Source organism: Giraffa tippelskirchi, chromosome X, assembly GCF_054371585.1.
Source record: "Giraffa tippelskirchi isolate mGirTip1 chromosome X, T2T-mGirTip1v1.2.pri, whole genome shotgun sequence".
Classification (NCBI taxonomy): Eukaryota; Metazoa; Chordata; class Mammalia; order Artiodactyla; family Giraffidae; genus Giraffa; species Giraffa tippelskirchi.
In genome coordinates, this window is record NC_137289.1 from 140,036,104 (window position 1) to 140,060,934 (window position 24,831).

Here is a 24,831-nt window from a genome sequence, read left to right on the forward strand (position 1 = left end):
CTGGAACTCTCTTGCTTTTTCGATGATCCAACAGATGTTGGCAATTTGATCTCTGGTTCCTCTGCCTTTTCTGAAACCAGCTTGAACATCTGGAAGTTCACGGTTCACGTATTGCTGAAGCCTGGCTTGGAGAATTTTGAGCATTACTTTACTAGCATGTGAGATGAGTGCAATTGTGTGGTAGTTTGAGCATTCTTTGGCATTGCTTTTCTTTGGGATTGGAATGAAAACTGACCTTTTCCAGTCCTGTGGCCACTGCTGAGTTTTCGAAAATTGCTGGCATATTGAGTGCAGCACTTTCACAGCATCATCTTTCAGGATTTGAAATAGCTCAACTGGAATTCCATAACCTCCACTAGCTTTGTTCGTAGTGATGCTTCCTAAGGCCCACTTGACTTCACATTCCAGGATGTCTGGCTCTAGGTGAGTGATCACACCATCGTGATTGTCTGGGTCGTGAAGAACTTTTTTGTACAATTCTTCTGTGTATTCTTGCCACCTCTTCTTAATATCTTCTCCTTCTGTTAGGTCTCTACCATTTTTGTCCTTTATTGAGCCCATCTTTGTATGAAATGTTCCCTTGGTATCTCTAATTTGCTTGAAGAGATCTCTAGTCTTTCCCATTCTATTGTTTTCCTCTATTTCTTTGCACTGATCACTGAGGAAGGCTTTCTTATCTCTCCTTGCTATTCTTTGGAACTCTGCATTCAAATGGGTATATCTTTCCTTTTCTCCTTTGCTTTTCACGTCCCACCTTTTCACAGCTATTTGTAAGGCCTCCTCAGATAGCCATTTTGCTTTTTTGCATTTCTTTTTCTTAGGGATGATCTTGATCCCTGTCTCCTGTACAATGTCATGAACCTCCATCCATAGTTCATCAGGTATTCTGTCTATCAGATCTAGTTCTTTAAATCTATTTCTCACTTCTACTGTATAGTCATAAGGGCTTTGATCTAGGTCATACCTGAATGGTCTGGTGGTTTTCTCCACTTTCTTCAATTTCAGTCTGAATTTGGCAATAAGGAGTTCATGATCTGATCCACAGTCAGCTCCCGGTCTTGTTTTTGCTGACTGTATCAAGCTTCCCCATCTTTGGCTGCAAAGAATATAATCAATCTGATTTCAGTGTTGACCATCTGGTGATGTCCATGTGTAGTCTTCTCTTGTGTTGTTGGAGGAGGGTGTTTGTTATGACCAGTGAGTTCTCTTGGCTTTTGCCCTGCTTCATTCTGTACTCCAAGGCCAAATTTGCCTGTTACGCCAGGTGTTTCCTGACTTCCTACTCTTGCATTCCAGTCCCCTATAATGAAAAGGACATCTTTTCTGGGTGTTAGTTCTAGAAGGTCTTGTAGGTCTTCACAGACCTGTTCAATTTCAGCTTCTTCGGTGTTACTGGTCGAGGCATAGACTTGAATTACCGTGATATTGAATGGTTTGCTTTGGAAACGAACAGAGATCATTCTGTCATTTTTGAGATTGCATCCAAGTACTGCATTTCAGACTCTTTTGTTGACTATGATGGCTACTCCATTTCTTCTAAGGGATTCCTGCCCACAGTAGTAGATATAATGGTCATCTGAGTTAAATTCACCCATTCCAGTCCATCTTAGTTCACTGATTCCTAGAATGTCGATGTTCAGTCTTGTCATCTCCTGTTTGACCACTTCCAATTTGTCCTGATTCATGGACTTAACAGAGCACTGAAGAATTGATGCTTTTGAACTGTGGTGTTTGAGAAGACTCTTGAGAGTCCCTTGGACTGCAAGGAGATCCAACCAGTCCATCCTAAAGGAGATCAGTCCTGGGTGTTCATTGGAAGGACTGATGTTGAAGCTGAAACTCCAATACTTTGGCCACCTCATGAGAAGAGTTGACTCATTGGAAAAGACCCTGATGCTGGGAAGGATTGGGGGCAGGAGGAGAAGGGGACGACAAAGGATGAGATGGCTGGATGGCATCACCAACTCGATGGACATGGGTTTGGGTGGACTCAGGGAGTTGGTGATGGACAGGGAGGCCTGGCGTGCTGCAGTCCATGGGGTCGCAAAGAGTTGGACATGACTGAGTGACTGAACGTAGGAAACTATTACACCACTTGAGATTTGCTTCAAAATAACCTGGGGGTGGGGGTTCTCTACTTTTACACACATTTAAAAATTTTCTGTAATACAGTTTTTAACAGAGTAGCCAGAGTACAGAACATGTATATAAGAATGACAAAATTACCAGTACTGACTGGATGTATCTTCAAGAAATAACACAGTACTCAAAAGCATGGGGGAAACAGGCACGATGTGAGGTCAATTATTTTAAACACAAAAACCATGAAAATGATGCCATAGGCACACATGTACATCAATAAATGCACCAGTGAATGTCAGAGAAATGCATTCGCAGGGGAGGACACTAGGTTTGGTGGGGATGAAGTTAAGGGGCACATTAGTAATGTGTGAATTTTACATACAAAAAAGTATTTTTCTATTACTTAAACACGTTTTATAAGCATTTTAAAAACAAAGGTTATATACTAACATTTCCCACCACATCTTTCGGAGACTCTGGTCCCGTTCATCCCTCGTTAAAGCACTCAGCCAGCAGGGATGCCTGTAAAACTGGACAGTGGATCTAAAAGAGAAAGTACCCTGCCCAGTGGCAGGACCAGCTGCACCTTCACCTCAGAAAGCCTTTGTAAACCTCCAGCTTTTTGTCTTCTACAGATACAAATCATACACTGGTACTAAAGAAACTTTCACATAGCTTACTGGAAAAGAAGAAACTGCTACAAATGGAGAAAGGAACCAGGAAAGGGCAAAAAAAAAAGCTGAAGACAGACAGTACACTACAACCACAGCTTCGAAAGGCTGAAGTTGGCATGAGTCTGGATGAACACGCTGAACACTGACACCGATAAACTTGAATCACCTGAATTGTGTTTTAACCTTCAAAAATATTCATCAAGCCCAACAGCCCATTCATATCTACTTCTCTATGTTTAAATGAACTTAAAGTGACACTATACTGCAGCCAACACCTTTCATCTATCAACTACTGAGAAGTCCAATGGGAAATCTTAATGTTCTATCACTATGAGTTGTGAGTGTGTTACTTCTCACAATAGATCCCTCCACAAACAAGAGCAGGCCTGAAAGCAAGGTCTAGGAAACTGGAAGGCATTCCCTGGCCCTTCAAAGATAAATGACTGCAGTGGCAGCCAATTGCCCAGGTCTGGAGATGAGTTCTGGTCCTCAGCCGGTTGGTGAAGCAGGGTGAGGCCTCTGACCAGCAGGAATAATAGCATTCTGCCTTCTACCCTCTCTAAGAACTCAATCTGCAGCAGAGGCAGCTGAAGAGAGAGAGACATGCCTGGGAACCATCTGGTTAAGTAGACAACTTGGGAGAGGCAAGTAGGGTAGAGAGAAGAGAAATACTTGCCCCTTCTTGAGGCAACAGAGTTTAGGCTCCAGCATTGGACTGGACAAGTTTAAGCCTAGCTCCACCATAAACTACCTCCATAACCTTGGTCAAATTAACTTCGGCACCTCACTTTCTGCATCTCTAAAATAAGGATTAAATACCATCTACCTCATTAGGATTGTTGTGAGAATAAGAGATAATCCATATAAAGTGCTTTAAACGTGTCCTTTGTACAAAGTAACCCTCAAATTATTAACAGCCATTCTCATTCTGCTATCTAGTACTAATGGAGTTAGTGTTAATGGAGTAGAGAGCTCCCCCCCCAAAAAAAAAACTGTTGCAAATAGGGAAACCTGGCTTAGGACAGAATGGATACAGCATACTGATGGGTAAAGAATATACTATTCAACAAAGAGGACTAAATTAATTGCTTTAACATATGAGAGAAGACTGGATACTTTCAATAATGATTCTTTCAAAGTTGCTGTTGTTGCTGTCACCCAGTTGGGTCTGACCCTCTTGCAATCCCACGGACTGCAGCTCACCAGGCTCCTCTGTCTGTGGGGTTTTCCAGAGAAGAATACTGGAATGGGTTGCCATTTCCTTTCCCAGGGGATCTTCTGGACCCAGGGATCGAACCTGCATCTCCTGCATTGGCATTGCTATTTAGATAGCAATACCTGCTGAGCCACCAGGGAAGCTGGTGTTTCCTAAACATTCAAAGGGATTTCCTCTTTGATTTGTGGACAGATGCAAGATTAGATAAGCAGTTAAAAGTCCAATAGTGAGTATGTTCCCTACCTCATTAATCTAACTTACGGATAGTACATGCTCAGACAACTAATAGACAAGTACAACAAAGTTTCAATATAAAAGATCAGTATATCAAAAAAAATTGTATTTCTATATACCAGCAATGAAGACTGCAAAAAATGAAATTAAAATAATTTACTTTAGAATAAAATCTTAAAATAAATAAAATACAGTCATGCCTCAGTATCCCTGTGGGACTGAATCCACAACCTCCTGTGGATACAAAAATCCAAGGATGCTCAAGTTCCTTACTTAAAATAATGTACAACTTGCATATAATCTATGCACATCCTCACATATACTTTAAATCAACTCTAGATTACTTATAATATCTACTACAATGTAAGTGACATGTCAAACTTTGTTGTATAGAACTTTCTGGAATTTTTTTCTCTAATACTTTCAGTCCACAATTGGTTGAATCAGTAGATGCACAAACTGAGGATACAGAAGGCTAAGAATTTGAAGAAGTGAAATGTGTATGCTGAAAAATCACAAAACATTGTTGAATGAAACTAAATACTTATATAAATGGAAATACATTCATTACAACTAGAAGACTTTAACACTGTTAAAATGAAAAATACCAAGTTGTACTATATATATATTTTTTAATATATATTTAAACAAATTTTATTTGTCAATTAAACTCAATAAAGTTGGGGGGAAAAATATGAAGATAGTAATACTAACCAAACTTACCTATAGATTCAATACAATTCCCAACAAAATCCCAGCTGGGTTTTTCTTTTTGCTAACAGAAATTGACAAGCTGATTCTAAATTTCATATGAAAATCCAAGGGACCCAGAATAACCAGAACAATCTTGAAAAAGAAGAATAAAGTGGGTAGTTACACACTTTCCAAATTCAAAACATTACAATTCTGGAATAATCAATATAGTATGGTACTGGCATAAGGAACGACATACAGATCAATGGAACAGAAATAAGAGTCAAGAAATAAACCATTATGGTCATTGACTTTCAAAAGGATACCAGGAAAACTAACCAAGGAGTTAATCATTTTGTCAACAAATGGTGCTGGGACAACTGAATAGTCATATACAAAAAAATGAATTTATACCCCTATATACAAAAACCATCTCAAATGGATCACAGACCTAATGCAAGAGCTAAAGATATACAAAACTTAAAAGAAAACAGGAGTAAATTTTTGTGACCCTGAGTTAGGCATTGTTTCTTAGATAGGACACCAAAAGCACAAATGAGAAAAGAAAAATAGATAAAGCGGACTTCATCAAAATTAAGAACTTTTGTACTTCAAAGAACATCATCAAATAGGGTGAAAGGACAACCCACAAAATGAGCGAAAATATTTGTAAATCATGTATCTGAAAAGGGACTTACATCCAGAATATATAAAAAACCCTCACATGTAAACCCATGGCTGATTCATGTCAATGTATGGCAAAAACCACTACAATATTGTAAAGTAATTAGCCCCCAACTAAAACAAATAAATTTATTAAAAAAAGAAAATATGAACCTAGGAAATAATCTAAAAATACACACTTAAAAAATGAATTCACAAAACTACTCAAGTTTTATAAGTTCTGTAACTGTACGACTATAATAAAATCTGATTTAAAGAAAAAAAAAAAACCCTTATAACTCAACAACAAAAAAAGACAACCCAATTTAAAAAATGGCAAAGATTCTGAATAGACATTTCTCCAGAGATAATATAAATGTAGCCAAAAAGCACATGAAAAGAGGTTTGACATCATTAGTCATTAGAAAACGTAAATGAAAACCATAAAAAGATATCACTTCATACCTACTAGGATGGCTAAAAAATAAAGGACAGACAATACGAAAGGTTTCAAGGATATGAAGGAAATTATAATCCTCATTACATAGCTAATGGGATGGTAAAATGGCACACCTGCTTTGGAAAATAGCTCAGTAGTTTCTCAAAATGTTCAACAAAGAATTAACATAGAATTCAGAAATTCTACTCACATAGATGCCCAAGAAAAAGAAAAATATATGTTTATACAAAAACTTGTACATGAATGTTTATACCTATATTATTCATAATAGACAAAAAGTAGAAACAACTGAAATGTCTATTAACTGATAAATGGATAAATAAAATGTGCCATACCCATACAACAATGTAATATTATTTACCCATAAAATTATTAAAGCACTGATTCATTCTATTACATGGCTAAACCTTGTAAACATGATGCTAAGAGAAAGAAGCTCGTTACAAAAGAGCATATATTGTATGATTCCGTTAATATGAAATGTCCAGAACAGGCAAACTCATAGACACAGAAAGTAGGTAGAGCTTCCCCACGGCCAGGAGGAGAGAAGAGGTGGGTGGAGAATGATTGCTAATAGGTATGGGGTTTCCCTGGGGGTAGTGAAAATGCCCTGTGGCTGTACAACGCTATGAATATACTAAAAAGCCATTGAATTGTACAAATTTAAAAGGAATGTGGACTATATCTCAATAAAGCTTTCATTTTAAAAAAAGAAACTGTCCAGACTACCAAACTGAACCCTTGACTGGCTATGTACTGTGGACTCAAAAGTCTGGGCGTGGGGCAGGAATCCCATAATTCTGCTAGATTTTAAAAAGTAAAAAGTAGTTCTTCCGGTTCAAGATGGCAGAATAGAAGGACACGAACTCATCTGTTCCTGAGAGAACACCAAAATCCCAACTAGCTGTTGAATAACCATCAAGAGCAGGACAATGGAACACACCAAAAAAAGACAGCCCACGTCCAAAGACAAAGAAGAAGCCACAACGAGACGGTAGGAGAGGGGCAAACTGATAAAATCAAACCCCATACCTGCCATGTGGGTGACCCACAAACTGAAGAACAATAATACCAAACAAGTTTTCCCATTGTTGTGAAGGTTCTGAGCCTCACATCAGGCTTCCCAGCCTGGGAATCCAGCAAAGGGACTGGGAATCCCCAGGGAATCTTACTTTGAAGGCCAGCAGGATCTGATTACAGGACTTTCACAGGACTGGGGAAAACAGAGACTCGGAGGGCACAAACAAAATCGTGTACACACCAAGACCCAGAGAAAAGGAGCAGTGGCCTAACAGGAGACTGAACCAGAGGTGTGGGTTGGCAGTGGCTTGCAGCGGGAATGGGGGGTACTGGCAGCAGCAGTCTGGTAAGGTAGCCCTTGGCTTAAGTCCTCTTAGAAGCCACCATTAACCCTACAATAGCAGCCACATACCCCAGGGCTGGGTCACCTCAGGCCAAACAACTAACAGGGAGTGCAACCCGACCCATCAGCAGATAATTGGATTAAAGTCTTACAGAGCACTGGCCCTGCCCACAGAGCAAGACCCAGTTTTTCCCAGTCCCTCTCATTAGGAAGCTTACACAAGCCTCTTAGCCTCATCCACCAGAGGACGGACAGAAGCAAGAAGAACCACAGTGGCTGAAACAAAAACCCCAATGCAAAAATTAATCAGAATGAAAAAGAAGAAGGTTATGTCCCAGATGAAGGAACAAGATAAAACCTCAGAAAAACAACTAAATGAAGTGGAGATAGGCATGCATGTGTGCTAAGTCGCTTCAGTCATGTCCAGCTCTGCAACGCTATGGAATGTAGCCTGCCAGGCTCCTCTGTCCATGGAATTCTCCAGGCAAGAATACCGGAGTCAGCAGTCATTAGTTTCTCCAAGAGATCTTCCTAACCCTGGGATTGAACCTGGGTCTCCTGCATTGCAGGTGGATTCTTTACCATCTGAGCCACCAAGGAAGCTCTGAAGATAGGCAACCTTCCAGAAAAAGAATTCAGAATAATGATAGTGAAGATGATCCAGGATCTTGGAAAAAGAATGGAGAAGATGCAAGAAATGTTTACCAAAGACCTGTAAGAACTATAGAACAAACAAACAAAGATGAACAGTACACTAAAAGGAATCAATAGCAGAATAACTAAGGCAAAAGAATGAATAGGTGAGCTGGAGGACAGAATGGTGGAAATTACTGCCACAGAATAGAATATAGAAAAAAAGAATGAAAAGAAATGAAGTCAGCCTAACACACTTCTGGAACAACATTAAATACATGAACATTTGCATTATAGGGGTCCCAGAGGAGAATAGAAAGACAGAGAAAGGACCAGAGAAAATATTTGAAGAATTGCTGAAAACTTCCCTAACATGGAAAAGGAAATAATCAACCAAGTCCAGGAAGCACAGAGTCCCAGGCAGGATAAATCCATGGAGGAACACAATGAGACACATAGTAATCAAAATGACGAAAATTAAAAACAAAGAAAAATATTAAAACCAGCAAAGGAAATACAACAAGTATTAATAACATACAAGGGAACTCCCATAAGGTTATCAGCTGATTGCTCAACAGAAATTCTACAAGCCAGAAGGCAATAGCATGATATATTTAAAGTGATGAAAGGGAAGAACCTACAACCAAGAATACACTATCCAGCAAGACTCTCCTTCAGGTTTGATGGAGAAACCAAAAGCTTTCCAGACAAGCAAAAGGGAAGAGAATTCAGCACCACCAAACCAGCTTTACAACAAATGCTAAATGAACTTCTTTAGGAAGGACACACAAGAGAAGGAAAAAATATTTACGAAATAAACCCAAAGCAATTAAGAAAATGGTAATAGAATCATACATATCAATAATTACCCTAAATGTAAACAGATTAAATGCATCAACCAAAAGACACAGACTGGCTGGGGAGATGAAAACGTGTATGTATGCATTTCCACTTACCACATCACTCTACTTAACTCCCCAAATTGTGTATAATTATTTTATACAGTTAGGTTAATCGTGTTTCCATTACAGCTTGCAATTATAATTATCTTTTTTAATCTGGTTATTGGTTGTGAAAATTGATAAACATCTTTTACTATGGTGATTATGTAACTTTTATTTGCTTAATACCATCATATCATGAATGGTCAACAGAAAATAACAGAATTCTGTATCACTAAAACTACCATTTAATAGAAAAACTTGTAACCACTTTTTAAAATTCAGATGCATATCAGAATTAACTTGGAATTTTTTGAAAAATACAAATGCCAGGTATTGCTTTTTTTCTCCAAAGCTCCAGATGTGTTTCCAGTGAGCAGCCATGTTTAAAAACAACTGAACTATATGATGATCTGTTACTTTTATCTAGCTTGTTTCATTTTTTTCTATTTCATACTCAATGTTTCCACTTCATTTAGTTTATGTTTTCCAATTTCTCCATCTCTTATTGTTGCTGTGTTGTTCTTTCTCAAGCCTTTATCAAATGTGGTAGAAAAGCTTTTGAATACATACAAACAGTATGTATAATATATATATTTTAGAAACTTTATGAATTTTTGCCTAGCTAAAAAATTTATGACATTTTGATTTACTATGAATGGAATGCTAGATTTCTAATTTATATTCACCCAAAATTTTGACATAGTTTCAGGTATTATGGCATCTAGTATTACTGCTAAACGTCTAGAAAATTTATCTCAGTGATTTAAAGAAAAAAATTGAATGAGCCTTGAAACTTCTAATCCAATTTCAAGGATATAAAGAAATACTGTTGTAAAAAAAAAACCAGGAAATTAACATGTGATACAGTATTATTAAGTAAAGTTCAAATTCACAAAATTTTATGCTAGTGTCCATTATTTGTTTTCGCACCTTATTCAAGACTCCACATTGTATTTAACTGCATTGAGCAGGTTCAGCTGCATGCAACAAATTCTGGTGCATTCTCTTTTCATTGTTATTCTTTATAAATATTTTCTAATTTTCCTTATTATGGCTTCTTAGATACACCCATCAGAAACATCTATCTTCTTGGATATATTCAAAAATGGACATTTAATTTCCAAATACATGGGATTTTTAAAAGTATCTTTGATATTAATTTCTCATTTTGACATTAATTTCTCATTTAAATGCTTTCTTCTCTGTAATAACGCTCTGCGTTTTTGCAATCTTTTAACTTTCCTGAGGCCTTCTATGGATAAGTCAAAGATTTCTCTTGGTAAATGTCAAACTGCACTTGAAAATATATGGGTTATTTTCATGTATCTTTTAACATTGATTTCTGGCTTAATTTCAAGTGATAAGAGAACAGAGTCCACATGAATTCAACACTTTTAGGTCATGAAATTTTTGCACCTTGTTTCATGTCCCTGGACATGCTCCAGTGTCTTCCAGTTTATAGTCTATGGGAACTTAATTTGTATCCTGTTGTGTGAAAACTATATAAATCTTAATTATGTTGAATTGCTATATAGTGCTTTTCAGGTCTACTATGGCGTCACTGACTCAATGGACAGGAGTTTGAGCAAACTCCAGGAGATAGTGAAGCTCAGGGAAGCCTGGCATGCATCCATGGGGTCACAAAGAGTCAGTCGGACATGACTTAGAGACTGAACAACATATCCTTCTACTTGTCTGTATATTCATTCTATTAATTGTTGAGAGTTTGATATTAAACTCCAACTAAAAATTTTGATTTATCTACTTAAAAAATAATTATAATATATGAAAGTGAAAGTGTTAGTCAGTCAGTCATGTCCAACTCTTTGTGATCCCATGGGTTATAGCCCACCAGGCTCCTCTGTCCATGGGATTCTCCAGGCAATAATATTGGAGTGGGTTGCCATTCCCTTCTCCACGGGATTTTCCTAATCCAGAAATACAACCCAGGTCTCCTGCACTGTAAGCAATTCTTTACCATCTGAGTCACCAGGGAAGCCCACGATTGTAATATATACTGGAAGTATATATAACCTTGGGGCTTCCCTGATAGCTCAGTTGGTAAAGAATCCGCCTACAATGCAGGAGATCCCAGTTCAATTCCTGGGTCAGGAAGATCCGCTGGAGAAGGGACAGGCTACCCACTCCAGTATTCTTGGGCTTCCCTTGGGGCTCAGCTGGTAAACAATCTGCCTGCAAGTGGGAGACCTGGGTTCAATCCCTGGGTTGGGAAGATCCCCTGGAGAAGGGAAAGGCTGCCCACTTCAGTATTCTGGCCTGGAGAATTCCGTGGACTGTATACTCCATGGTAATTTCTTAACAATGGAATGTACTTTTATTATCAGAACGTCTACAGCAGAGAGAGGACATCAGCTACCCATGGGCAGATACCAACCTTGGTTTTTGATGGCCAAGGTAATGGTTTTAACATGTGGCTCTCAATGTCCTCAGCCATACAGGATGTGGTGGAAAGAGCTGTCCACCAGCACCTGCTCTCCTCTCTTAAAGTAAGCAGCGTGGCACTGGGAAGTTATGGCCCTGCCAGGGACTTCATTTTGCACTGCCTGGCAGCTAACACTATCCAAGGGACTAAGTTTTCCACTTAGATTTTTGTGGATATGATGAAGGCTCCTGGTTTGAAGTTCTAAAAGGAGAGCTACATCTCCCCCAACAATTTCTGCTGCTCCTGTCAGGAGAGGTTCAATGGCTGAAACAGTGCTATATGTGGCACTGAAGCAGCTGGCTGTCACTATGGCAACCTCAGGCTGCAAACCCAAAACTTTGGAGGAGGTAGGGCAGTGTCAAGAATGGGAGGAGGGGCCTTTTCACCCCTCACAGTCACAAAATAAACTCTTTTATGAGGGAAGTAAAAACCTTATGAAAACAACTGTTTCAGTGAGAAAAAGTAAGTTAAAGTCTAAAAAGTATTATCTTGACTGTGCTGATTTTTCTTATAGGAATTTCAGTAATATTATATGTTATACAGCAGAAAGCGAAGAGGAACTAAAGAGCCTCTCGATGAAGGTGAAACAGGAGAGTGAAAAAAACTGGCTTAAAATTCAACATTCAAGAAAATAAGTTCATGGCATCCAGTCCCATCACTTCATGCAAATAGATGGGGAAACAGTAGAAACAGGGAGAGACTTTATTTTCTTGGGCTCCAAAATCACTGCAGATGGTGGCTGCAGACAAGAAATTAAAAGATGCTTGCTCCTTGGAAGAAAAGCTATGACCAACCTAGACAGCATATTTAAAAAGCAGAGACATTACTTTGCTGACAAAGGTTGGTACAGTCAAAGCTATGGTTTTTCCAGTAGTCATGAATGGATGTGAGAGCTGGACCATAAAGAAGGTTGAGCACCAAAGACTTGATGCTTTTGAACTGTGGTGGTGGAGAAGACTCTTGAGAGTCCCTTGGACTGCAAGGAGATCCAACCAGTCGATCCTAGAGGAGATCAGTCCTGAATGTTCATTGGAAGGACTGATGCTGAAGCTGACCCTCCAATACTTTCGGCATCTGATGCAAAGAGCAAACTCATTAGAAAAGACCCTGATGCTGGAAAAGATTGAAGGCAAGAGGAGAAGGGGACATCAGAGCATGATATGGTTGGATGGCATCACCAACTCAATGGACATAAGTTTGAGCAAGCTCTTGGAGATGGTGAAGGACAGGGAATTCTGGCATTCTTCAGTCCATGGGGTTGCTGAGTTGGACACAAATGAGCGACTGAACAACAACGAGATATGTTTCGTGGCTCTAAGTATAGAGCTATAAAATCTAAACCTCACTGAGGAAATCTAGGGTTTTACTGCCTCTAGATTTTGTACATTTGCATCATCACTTCCTTAGAGCTTCTTATACATTTTTTTTCTAACAGAGCAGCTGCATGAGACAGCAAAAGGATGGATCCAAGGCCTGGAACAGCTGTGACAAAGGTGAGTTCCATTTTCCACACAGTGACCCTATTATGTCAACTTCTTCCTATGAAAACACACGTTTTAGGTATAATGCCAGTACATATCTATCTGGAGCTCTATGATAGTCCAGAATCCTATAAATCACATGCTCACATCCTCTTTATAGACACCAAATTAAAGCCAACTGTCACCTGCTGCCAGAGTTGAGCTTACTCATTTCTATAAACTCACAATCTAAATCAGTCCTTCATTATTCTTCTCTATATCATGTTACCTATCATCATAAATTTGAAGGCATTAATACTACCCACTTCTGAGTTATTCCTTCCTTCCCAAGAATCCTCTGACTACTATCTGAATCCTAAACCAAGTCTGCAGACTCTCCTCCCCTTGGTTTCTACAGGCTCTTATCCTATTTGCTTCATCCTCTGTATAAACATCATCACTCCTATACAACAACCATCTCACCCTTTCCTTCATTTCTCACTCTCATTTTTGCTTCTTTGCATCTTCTCTCCATCCTCTTTCTTCTCCACACTATCACTACATTCTAGGTTACTCTGACTCAGCAACTTATCTGCATTCACTGTGTTTTTCACAGTCCTCTGATTCTCATTTTTAAAAACACTGGCTTCATTTTATCGGTCCCTTTCAACTCAAGTTTACATCTTCATTCATTGCACACTCAGTTTAGTTCAGTTCAGTTACTCAGCTGTGTCCAACTCTTTGTGACCCCACGGACTGCAGCACGTCAGGCCTCCCTGTCCACTGCCAAATCCCGGAGTTTACTCAAACTCATGTCCATTGAGTTGTGATGCCATCCAGCCATCTCATCCTCTGTCGTCCCCTTCTCCTCCCGCCTTCAATCTTCCCCAGCATCAGGGGCTTTTCCAGTGAGTCAGTTCTTCACATCAGGTACCCAAAGTATTGGAGCGTCAGCCTCAGCATCAGTCCTTCCAATGAATATCCAGGACTGATCTCCTTTAGGATGGACTGGTTGGATCTCCTTGCACTCCAAGGGACTCTCAAGAGTCTTCTCCAATACCACAGTTCAAAAGCATCAATTCTGCGGCGCTCAGCTTTCTTCACCATCCAACTCTCACATTCATACATGCTGCTGCTGCTGCTGCTAAGTCGCTTGAGTCGTGTCCGACTCTGTGCGATCCCATAGACAGCAGCCCACCAGGCTCCGCCATCCCTAGGATTCTCCAGGCAAGAATACTGGAGTGGGTTGCCATTTCCTTCTCCAGTGCATGAAAGTGAAAAGTGAAAGTGAAGTTGATTGCTCGTGTCCGACTCTTAGCGACCCCATGGACTGTAGCCTACCAGGCTCCTCCGTCCATGGGATTTTCCAGGCAAGAGTACTGGAGTGGGGTGCCATTGCCTTCTCCGCATCCATACATGACCACTGGAAAAATCACAGCCTTGACTAGATGGACCTTTGTTGACAAAGTAATGTCTCTGCTTTTTAATATGCTGTCTAGGTTGGTCATAACTTTCCTTCCAAGGAGTAAGCGTCTTTTAATTTCATGGCTGCAGTCACCATCTGCAGTGATTTTGGAGCCCAGAAAAATAAAGTTAGCCACTGTTTCCACTCTTTTCCCATCTATTTCCCATGAAGTGATGGGGCCAGATGCCATGATCTTAGTTTTCTGAATGTTGAGCTTTAAGCCAACTTTTTCACTCTTCTCTTTCACTGCTGAGGCCTGGCTTGGAGAATTTTGAGCATTACTTTAATCACATGTGAGATGAGTGCAATTGTGCAATACTTTGAGCATTCTTTGGCATTGCCTTTCTTTGGGATTGGAATGAAAACTGACCTTTTACAGTCCTGTGGCCACTGCTGAGTTTTCCAGGGAGCAAGCATCTTTTAGTTTCATGGCTTCAGTCACCATCTGCAGTGATTTTGGAGCCCAAGAAAATAAAGTCTGTCACTGTTTCCCCGTTTGTTTGCCATGAAGTGATGGGACCAGATGCCATAATCTTAGTTTTCTGAATGTTGAGCTTTAAGCCAACTTTTTCACTCTCCTCTTTCACTTTCATCAGGAGGCTCTTTACTTCTTCACTTTCTGCCATAAGGGTGGTGTCATCTGCATATCTGAAGTTATTGATATTTCTCCTGGCAACCTTGATTCCACCTTGTGTTTCTTCCAGCCCAGCGTTTCTCATGATGTACTCTGCATATAAGTTAAATAAGCAGAGTGACAATATACAGCTATGATGTACTCCTTTCCCTATTTGGAACCAGTCTGTTGTTCCATGTCCAGTTCTAACTGTTGCTTCCTGACCTGCAAACAGATTTCTCAAGAGGTGCACTATCTTTCCCTATTTTCTTTACTTTTTCTTATTCTTCTATTGTTATAAACAGCATGGCCTAGGTAGAGTCTGTCTTAAGTGATAAAGTTAGCCAAAAGACGGGGTACTGGGGACTGGGAGGACATGGACCCCATGAACGAGCAAATTAGCTTAGCTTCCCCAGGGTCATCTTCACATTCCGAAGTGTCTGAGATAAGACAGGTCCAGAATCTCACAGGAAAAAATGAAGAGGAGACAAGTGGTCACTGTGATTAGGTACAGAGCAGGAACACCAGAAGCTAAGTGTGCCTCCACATAACAATTCACAAAAGAATAAATATTAATGCCTGACAATGATATGAAAAGATGTTTAGTTTCACTAGGAATCAAGGAAATGCAGACACTTGTCCATTAAACAGGTAACGATTAAAAAGATGAACATTAGCCAGTGCTAGCAAGGGTGTGAGGACACACTCTCATACGATGTTACAGGTGGGGTAAGTTGATAGGTACAAGTTTTTGACAGCACAGTTTGGCAATGTGTATTTACACTTCAAAGGTATATGGCCTTCGCGACAGCATCTCTGACTTCAGCCAAAGAAAATAAGTACACAAGGAAACAAAGATATAGCTACCAAGGCATTAATAACCTCTGCCTTGTTTATGACATGAGGGTAGAAAGAGGATGAGGGGAGCCTGGGAAAGAGAGAACCACATCTTTCAAGGGGTGAGGGGAGGAGAGAAGCTAAAAGGGGAGGGGAGGAGAGAAGCTAAAAGGGGAGGGGAGGAGAGGGGAGCAGGAGTAAACACTGACGGGAAAGGGAGAGGCTCACAAAGGAGCCCTTGAGAAAGGAGTGAGGAGAGTACACATGAGAGGGGTGTGAGGGAGAGATAAGGAGGAGGCAGGGGGTGGGGGCAGACAGGGAGAGAGAAACCCCCATGGGGTGCAATCCACTGCCACTGCCATGCATCCCCATCACACAGGCAAAGAGAAACAAAAGTTGAAAGAGGGTTGGTGAGGAAGCTCAGGATACATGACAGCAAACACTGTGTTACCAAGCTTAGCTAGAGTGACACATAAAGACAAATGCAGCAGAGGGTGACTATAAGGGAGCCACGAGTCTCACTAAGGGCGCTACGGTAACTGCTTTAGACTCTATCCTGTGTCTTCCTAGACTGTCAGAAATTTTAATAAGTAATTTCTAGCAAAAGGGAATATACTAAAATTCCACAGAGTTGAGACAGACCTTTGTTCTTTCCTGTGAGAATTAACACACATGCAAACAAATTAAGTAGGTGCAACGATGTCCCCTGCTTGTCATACTACAGAAATGCTCTGTTCCTCGTGTGATCAATTGAAACTGCCCATTAAAATTTCATTTGTGTAAACCTGTACTAGAAAGAAAATGGAATTATTTTATGAATACAGATGTCACCCATATAACTATTCTTTGGCATTTATCAAACCAAAATGCTTTTTCCTTGAAGTTGTATCAACATCAGAGATGTAAACAGAAGCTGTGCAAATTTCCAGGAGCAGGCATTTGATGTAGGCGTGGGGCAAGCACAACAGGGAAGCAGGGCAGTGGGCCCAGAGAAGCTGTTAATGAACAGGTGACTGCCACAGGCCACCGAAGCTTGGTCCTTCTGCGAGCCATCCCAGGCACTGTGGAGAATGAGTCACACAACTGTCCCACCAGGGGCAAGGAGTCAGGGACCTTTCTCAGACCCTCTTTCCCCACTGGTCTTCGGGAGGAGTGTGAGTCTAGGGCCTGAACATGGCACTACTTGCACGATGTCTATTATCTCATCAACATCCCATTAATTCTCTGGAGGGTTGGCACTGTTTCCCAGATTAGGAATCTGAGATACAGAAAAGATTAAGCCACTTGCTAAAAATCATTATATCATTATATAAATCATAATATAAAAAATCATTATATCTACTACTGTGGGCAGGAATCCCTTAGAAGAGTAGCCATCATAGTCAACAAGAGTCAAAAATGCAGTACTTGGATGCAATCTCAAAAATGACAGAATGATCTCTGTTCATTGCCAAGGCAAACCATTCAATATCACAGTAATCCAAGTCTATGCCCCAACCAGTAACACTGAAGAAGCTGAACTTGAATGGTTCTATGAAGACCTACAAGATCTTTTAGAACTAACACCCAAAAAAGATGTCCTTTTCATTATAGGGGACTGGAATGCAAAAGTAGGAAGTCAAGAAACACCTGGCATAACAGGCAAATTTGGCCTTGGAGTACAGAATGAAGCAGGGCAAAGGCTAATAGAGTTCTGCCAAGAGAACGCACTGGTCATAGCAAACACCCTCTTCCAACAACACAAGAGAAGACTCTACACGTGGACATCACCAGATGGTCCACACTGAAATCAGACTGATTATATTCTTTGCAGGCAAAGATGGAGAAGCTCGATACAGTCAGCAAAAACAAGACCAGGAGCAGACTGTGGCTCAGATCATGAACTCCTTACTGACAAATTCAGACTGAAACTGAAGAAAATGGGGAAAACCACTAGACCATTCAGGTATGACCTAGATCAAATCCCTTATGACTATACAGTGGAAGTGAGAAATAGATTTAAGGGACTTGATCTGATAGACAGAGTGCCTGATGAACTATGGATGGAGGTTCAAGACATTGTACAGGAGACAGGGATCAAGACCATCCCCATGGAAAAGAAATGCAAAAAAGCAAAATGGCTATCTGAGGAGGCCTTACAAATAGCTGAGAAAAGAAGAGAAGTGAAAAGCAAAGGAGAAAAGGAAAGATATTCCCATCTGAATGCAGAGTTCCAAAGAATAGCAAGGAGAGATAAGAAAGCCTTCCTCAGCGATCAATGCAAAGAAATAGAGGAAAACAACAGAATGCAAAAGACTAGAGATCTCTTCAAGAAAATTAGAGATACCAAGGGAAATTTTCATGCAAAGATGGGCTCAATAAAGGACAGAAATGATATGGACCTAACAGAAGCAGAAGATATTAAAAAGAGGTGGCAAGAATACACAGAAGAACTGTACAAAAAAGTTCTTCATGACCCAGATAATCATGATGGTGTGATCACTCACCTAGAGCCAGACATCCTGGAATGTGAAGTCAAGAGGGCCTTAGAAAGCATCACTACGAACAAAGCTAGTGGAGGTGATGCAATTCCAGTTGAGCTATTTCAAATCCTGAAAGATGATGCTGTGAAAGTGCTGCACTCAATATGCCAGCAAATCTGGAAAACTCAGCAGTGGCCACAGGACTGGAAAAGGTCAGTTTTCATTCCAATCCCAAAGAAAGGCAATGCTAAAGAATGCTCAAACTACCACACAATTGCACTCATCTCACATGCTAGTAAAGTAATGCTCAAAATTCTCCAAGCCAGGCTTCAGCAATACGTGAATCGTGAACTTCCAGATGTTCAAGCTGGTTTCAGAAAAGGCAGAGGAACCAGAGATCAAATTGCCAATATCCGCTGGATCATCGAAAAAGCAAGAGAGTTCCAGAAAAACATCTATTTCTGCTTTATTGACTATGCCAAAGCCTTTGACTGTGTGGATCACAATCAACTGTGGAAAATTCTGAAAGAGATGGGAATACCAGACCACCTGACCTGTCTCTTGAGAAACCTGTATGCAGGTCAGGAGGCTACAGTTAGAACTGGACATGGAACAACAGACTGGTTCCAAATAGGAAAGGGAGAACGTCAAGACTGTATATTGTCACCCTGCTTATTTAACTTATATGCAGAGTACATCATGAGAAACGCTGGGTTGGATGAAGCACAAGCTGGAATCAAGATTGCCGGGAGAAATATCAATAACCTCAGATTTGCAGATGATAGCACCCTTATGGCAGAAAGTGAAGAACTAACGAGCCTCTTGATGAAAATGAAAGAGGAGAGTGAAAAAGCTGGCTTAAAGCTCAACGTTCAGAAAACTAAGATCATGGCATCTGGTCCCATCACTTCATGGGAAATAGATGGGGAAACAGTGCAAACAGTGTCAGACTTTATTTTTCTAGGCTCCAAAATCACAGCTGATGGTGATTGCAGCCATGAAATTAAAAGACGCTTACTCCTTGGAAGGAAGGTTATGGCCAACCTAGATAGCATATTTAAAAGCAGAGACATTACTTTGCCAACAAAGGTCCATCTAGTCAAGGCTATGATTTTTCCAGTGGTCATGTATGGATGTGAGAGTTGGACGGTGAAGAAAGCTGAGCGCCGCAGAATTGATGCTTTTGAATTGTGGTGTTGGAGAAGACCCTTGAGAGTCCCTTGGACTGCAAGGAGATCCAACCAGTCCATCCTAAAGGACATCAGTCCTGGGTGTTCATTGGAAGGACTGATGTTGAAGCTGAAACTCCAATACTTTGGCCACCTCATGCGAAGAGTTGACTCATTGGAAAAGACCCTGATGCTGGGAAGGATTCGTGGCAGGAGGAGAAGGGGACGGCAGAGGATGAGATGGTTGGATGGCATCACCGACTCGATGGACATGGGTTTGGGTAAACTCCGGGAGTTGGTGATGGACAGTGAGGCCTGGCTTGCTGCGATTCATGGGGTCACAGAGTCGGACACGACTGAGCGACTGAACTGAGCTTTAAAATCAAACAGTTGGTAAGTAGCTTGGCTAGACTCCAAATTCAGTGTTCTCTCTTCCACTCTAGGGTGCCACGTCATAAAGGCCATGGCCCATCCGTTCTCCAGCACAGCTGGCACTCCTCATGGGGCAAGACATAGCCTGATGGAGGGGGCAAGTTCCCAGCCCCTCTCCTCTCAAGGAAAATGTATGGAGATAGCTTCCCAGATTGTTTTAATAATCCTGCATCCATAGAAAAATCTTCTAGGTCTTCATCCACCAGAGCCATGTGAAATTTTTATAGCATCATCATCTGTGCCTACTCCCACCCCAAATACCAGTTATTATGAAATTTTGCCAGAATTGGGATCAAAGTATGGGGGGAAATTCAAGACAAATTTTTATCTGATGAACTCATGGCAGAGAATCAAATTTCATAGAGAGCTCCATATTCTAGTATATTAAAAAAAAATCTGTAACTTTTCTGTGAGGAGAGTACTTTATTAGAACAAATAAAACATGCTGAGTTCTGTCGGGACACAGGGATCATGCTAATGTGTGAGCCAAGGAGAGTCTTTTTTTGCTTTAGTCGAATGGATAACCACCTGCAAATCACTAGCATCTGAGGTTGATTTAAAATGCACATAGATATAGAAAAAAGTTCCAGGAAATTATTGCATTTATAGCTTGCCTGCACTAGTCAATGAAAAGGCCCTTGTGGCTCTCAAAATAACACTCTGGATAGCCCTGTATGCCAGCACCTTCGCTCCCTTGAAGGTACGGCTCCCATTTGCACTTCCACAGTCTCCCCAGGACAGCCCCTTTTCACAGGGTGCCAGGGGAGTGAACACGACCCCAACCCCCCTGTCCCAGCTGTACAGCAGCTGACTTGAACAAGTCCCATTCCCAGAAGCTCCAGAGCAGCCCGCCTGAAGGAGCCCTTGCCTTAGACACCTACAGCAAACACCTAACCATCGGTCATTTAGAAAGCAGAGCCCCCCTTAGCATAACACTTGGAGGACACAGGATCTTCACCAAAAGGATAAAATGCAAAAAACACTGGCCAGGCAATAATCACAGAGACCTTTCACAGAACAGCATAAGCATCTGAGGAAACAATAGATGGCATTCCTGGACACAAATTACCATGATGCAAAGAACAAGACCCTGGCCAAACATTCAGTGGGCTGTCTGGGGATGAAGCATTTTCATCCTCTGGGTACAGAATTCTGTAATTCCTGGTCCATCATGAATGTGGGCAAGGCTCCAGACACACAGTATCTCTGTGCCTAGAAGGGCCTTCCTACCTAAGGACAGCCCAGCCACGTGAAGGCCAGTTGGGCCTGGTTTGCTCATTCTCTGGACCCATAGACCTCTGTGGCGACACCCATCCACTGACTCCAACAGGAAAGGGAAGGGCTGGCGTGCAGAAGGGCACTTCACCTGGCACACTGGGCTGGAAGACTTTATTCAGATCCAAGGAGGAGGCTCTGGAATGGGTTTTCTGTGGCCGCGGTGGCGGGGTGGGAGGGTCCTCGCCCCTTTTCATGGCCTCTTCTATGGAGGTGCTAGAGTAAGATCTGCAGCAAAATAAGGGAAGGTCAGAAGGGAAACAGCAAAGCTTCACTCTCTGAAGTTGGGCTGAAACGGAAAATACCCACAAAAGTCTAAGTGACTGCCAAGGCCTGTGGAGCTCTCAGAGAGGCCATGTCCCTGCTGCCCCCTCAATGCCACACCAGCTGCAACAAGCACCCAACCCCCACCCGAGTCACAACCTTTTTTAACCTCTTTGCTCTTATTACACCTTAGACCTAAACTTACCCAAGAGGAAACACTTTCTGTAAATTCAAATCCATTTTGATTGGAATGGTTAATAACAATAACATGTCAATGCATCTGGTTAGGTACATCCATATTTTAATAGAAGGGCTTCATGGTATTAACTGACCACAGAACTTGACTCCTGTTTACATGTAAATGTGATAACAGGCACATATGGAACTGGGACAGATAAACTGAGAAGAAGAATCAAATGTTCAACGGAATATGCCACAAACGAAACTCAGGAAAGGAAAACACACATCAATCAGATCGAAGGGCCTTGGGTGTCTTATCATGAGAAACACAGGCTTGGGGAAAACTTCAAAGCAAAAGCATCCTCTTAACCTTCTCTCTCGCTCAATCTGTAACAAGGCAGGAGCTAACTAGGCAATTTCTGAGATTATAATTCCAATTAATGGCATTTAATGAAAAAGGAACTGGATAAGTTAGCAACTTTACATTTCATTCAAACTCCAATCTCAGTTTCTAAATTCCATTTTTAAAATGCTTTGACACTGTCTATGAGCCAGGGAAGAAACCTTTGGACAGGAGCAGGTAGACTATTTATTAGAGTCCTGCTTATTTTCTAAATTAATTCAACTAAGTACATTAGTCTATTGCTGAGGACTATGTCGATGAGTTCCCAATATGGTTTTATAAGAAGTGCATATATACATCTTATGTCTGTTCTATTCAGCTTCTGAGCTAACTTCATGCCAAAGAAGAAAATGACCTTTGAGTCAGAGATGTGTCCTAGAGACAAATTAGCCTCAGGAAATTGCCTTGATATTTAGCTCTTACAGTAGCACTCAGGAAATTAGAATCTATTCATTACTTTAAGCAACTTCAGTTCTTGGTAAAGCTAGTTTTGACATAGCAAGTTCTTATTTTCCTGAATAACTTCCTCAAGGTTTCTATGCGGTAGTCCAGAGTTTTGCTCATCATGCAAGGTTGCAATCTTTAATAAAGCCACCATAATGACATGTGATATGCTCTTGCAGTGATCCTTGTAACACAACTTGCAAGACACGCAAGGCAAAGGCAGGCAACAACTAACAGGAAGAGTGCTCTGATCCTTTCAACCAGAATAAAAGAGACTCCACATAAAAGGGCAACAAAGTTTTCAAATGGGAACTCCTGATTAAGAAAGGAAATTAGGGACCCTAGCTAAAAAGAACTTTCTATGCCAGATATAGCTCTAGAGACATTTTTCACTCAAGGAAGAAAAAATAATGTGGTATGTATAAATCATGTGCAGGTATATATACACACGTATACATATACTTGAGCACATAATCTCATACTACATATCTTATTTCATTTTACTTCCATATATAACCTGTGTATTTATATTTTTACACAGAAAGGTAAATGAATATTCAATAAGTGATACTATAAAACTATGAATGCAGCCAATTAAAATATAAATGTGCAGGGACTCAACAAAATAATGAATGTAGTAGTATTAGAAGGGTGATTTCCCTTCCCCTTACATTTCTAAAATGTTTTGTTATTCTAAAAAGGAGGATTCAAATAATTTGATTCTCACGGTCTCAGTAAAGACGCAGTTGGGTGTAGTGAAAATAACAACATCCAAATTAAACCAAGAGGACAATCCCTAAAAGAATCATATATAAAATTTAGGCAGAAATATTAATAATAGAATGTGTGATTGAGATTTTGTCATTTCACTTGCTTTGAGAGACAGAGAGGAAGCTAGCAGAATAAAAAAAACTATGAGGGTCGATTTCTGCCATTCAGATAAGTATTTGTTTACTATGAAGGCAGACAAATGTTACCACTCCTACATCCTAGAGCCGATACAGAGTAATTTATAAAGGATCCATTCATCCTTTAAAAACAGGATCAGTAAATGTGGTGGCCATAGAGAGAAATAGGGACTATACCTTTTTTCCTACCAAAAATTACTGTACCTGTTGTTTTAACAAATATGAACATACATTCATATTTGTTAAATATATCTATTACTTATACATATTTGCTTTAACAAATATGAACATAGGTATCTGTACCTTCTATAAACAAGGAAACAAAACTCTAACTTGGAAAATCCAGATATAAAAGATAAACTAAGGTGTAATTCTTTGACTTACAAGGAGGCCAGAGTTCCTTAAATAGCAGTATTTCAAGCATACTAAATACGATCATATTTAAATTCACCTTCTTAGGAACACATCTAGTAGCCAAAGGAGGGAAAAAATCATTGAGAGCCAAAGCAAAACTTGGAAAACACACAAGCAGCATCCCATCTCCCACTGCAGTCTACTGGTGAACAATAATCTCAACACCATGTCCCCTCCTTGAGGTTCTAGGAGTTCTATCAGCATCTCTATATTCCTCTTCGCTCCTCCTATCTACTATCTGATGGCTCTCCCTTTGCTCCTAGCCTCTCCTGACTCAGCGATCATGAAGCTAAGAAACAGTTCACAAACACTGCTTACCTGCAGTTTTGAGCCTCAGTGAAATCGCCAGAGCATTTTCATTCCCTACTCTAGATTTTATACCCAGACTTCTTATTTCTTGGTGTTCACATTTCAGTGTTAGTTACCTTTAAACCATATTTCCCTCTTTCCAAAGGTACTTTCCCACTATTCGTTATCATCCTGCAGCAACTGAGTCATGTCACACAGCCCCCTTCTTCGTGACAGCTTGCCAAAGAGCTGCAGCCCCTCTTCCAGCACCAGTAAACACAGAAACTAAGAGCCTCCCCAGCAGCACTGAGGGCTCCAGTCAGGCCCCTAGAGACGAGTAAACTCACCTACAGACTAAGTGTCAAACTGAAGGGAAAAGGGGATCATGGGTTAGGGTTTTGGTTGGGAGATTTACTTCTAGTCAGGGAGAGGGCACAAAGGGCATTAAAGCAGAAATTTAAACAAACACTACCTGGATCTTGGTCTTGCTTTGAGACTGTTGGAATCCTTAGGAGTGGCTGAAACAAAGATTATTTGCTGTTTGCTTGGGTTTCATGTCTGCAGTTAAACAGGTTTATAAGCAGCACCTGGGCTAGTACAGAACACATCAACAGTAAACGTGAGGTACAAATATCCCTGTGGAAAACTTGACCACTTCCACATTTTTGTGATTCCATAATTTTATTTCTAAAGCTAAAGGCACAATTAACAGGAAAGAGAAAGCAACATATTTTTCCTTTCATCAGAGCACTAGCCACAAAGCCATTCTTACATCGAAGCTGGCTAATGAAGAAATTTCAGTCTAAAAAGAC

The 24,831-nt window shown here is 40.6% G+C and overlaps 1 protein-coding gene across 5 annotated transcripts in view; it reads right to left on the reverse strand.

The window, feature by feature from the left end:
• Positions 1 to 24,831, reverse strand: part of REPS2 (RALBP1 associated Eps domain containing 2) — a 238,727-nt gene that overhangs the window by 78,246 nt on the left and 135,650 nt on the right. For 4 of the 5 annotated variants that reach the window (XM_081564694.1, XM_081564693.1, XM_081564696.1 and 1 more), the window contains 2 exons: positions 24,492 to 24,537; positions 21,210 to 21,346 (listed from right to left, as the gene is read on the reverse strand). The exons of the other annotated variant lie outside the window; for it this stretch is intronic. In XM_081564694.1, coding sequence (XP_081420820.1) covers positions 21,210 to 21,346; positions 24,492 to 24,537 — 183 coding nt within the window. The remainder of the gene's footprint in view (positions 1 to 21,209; positions 21,347 to 24,491; positions 24,538 to 24,831) is intronic. 5 annotated transcript variants of the gene reach the window in all.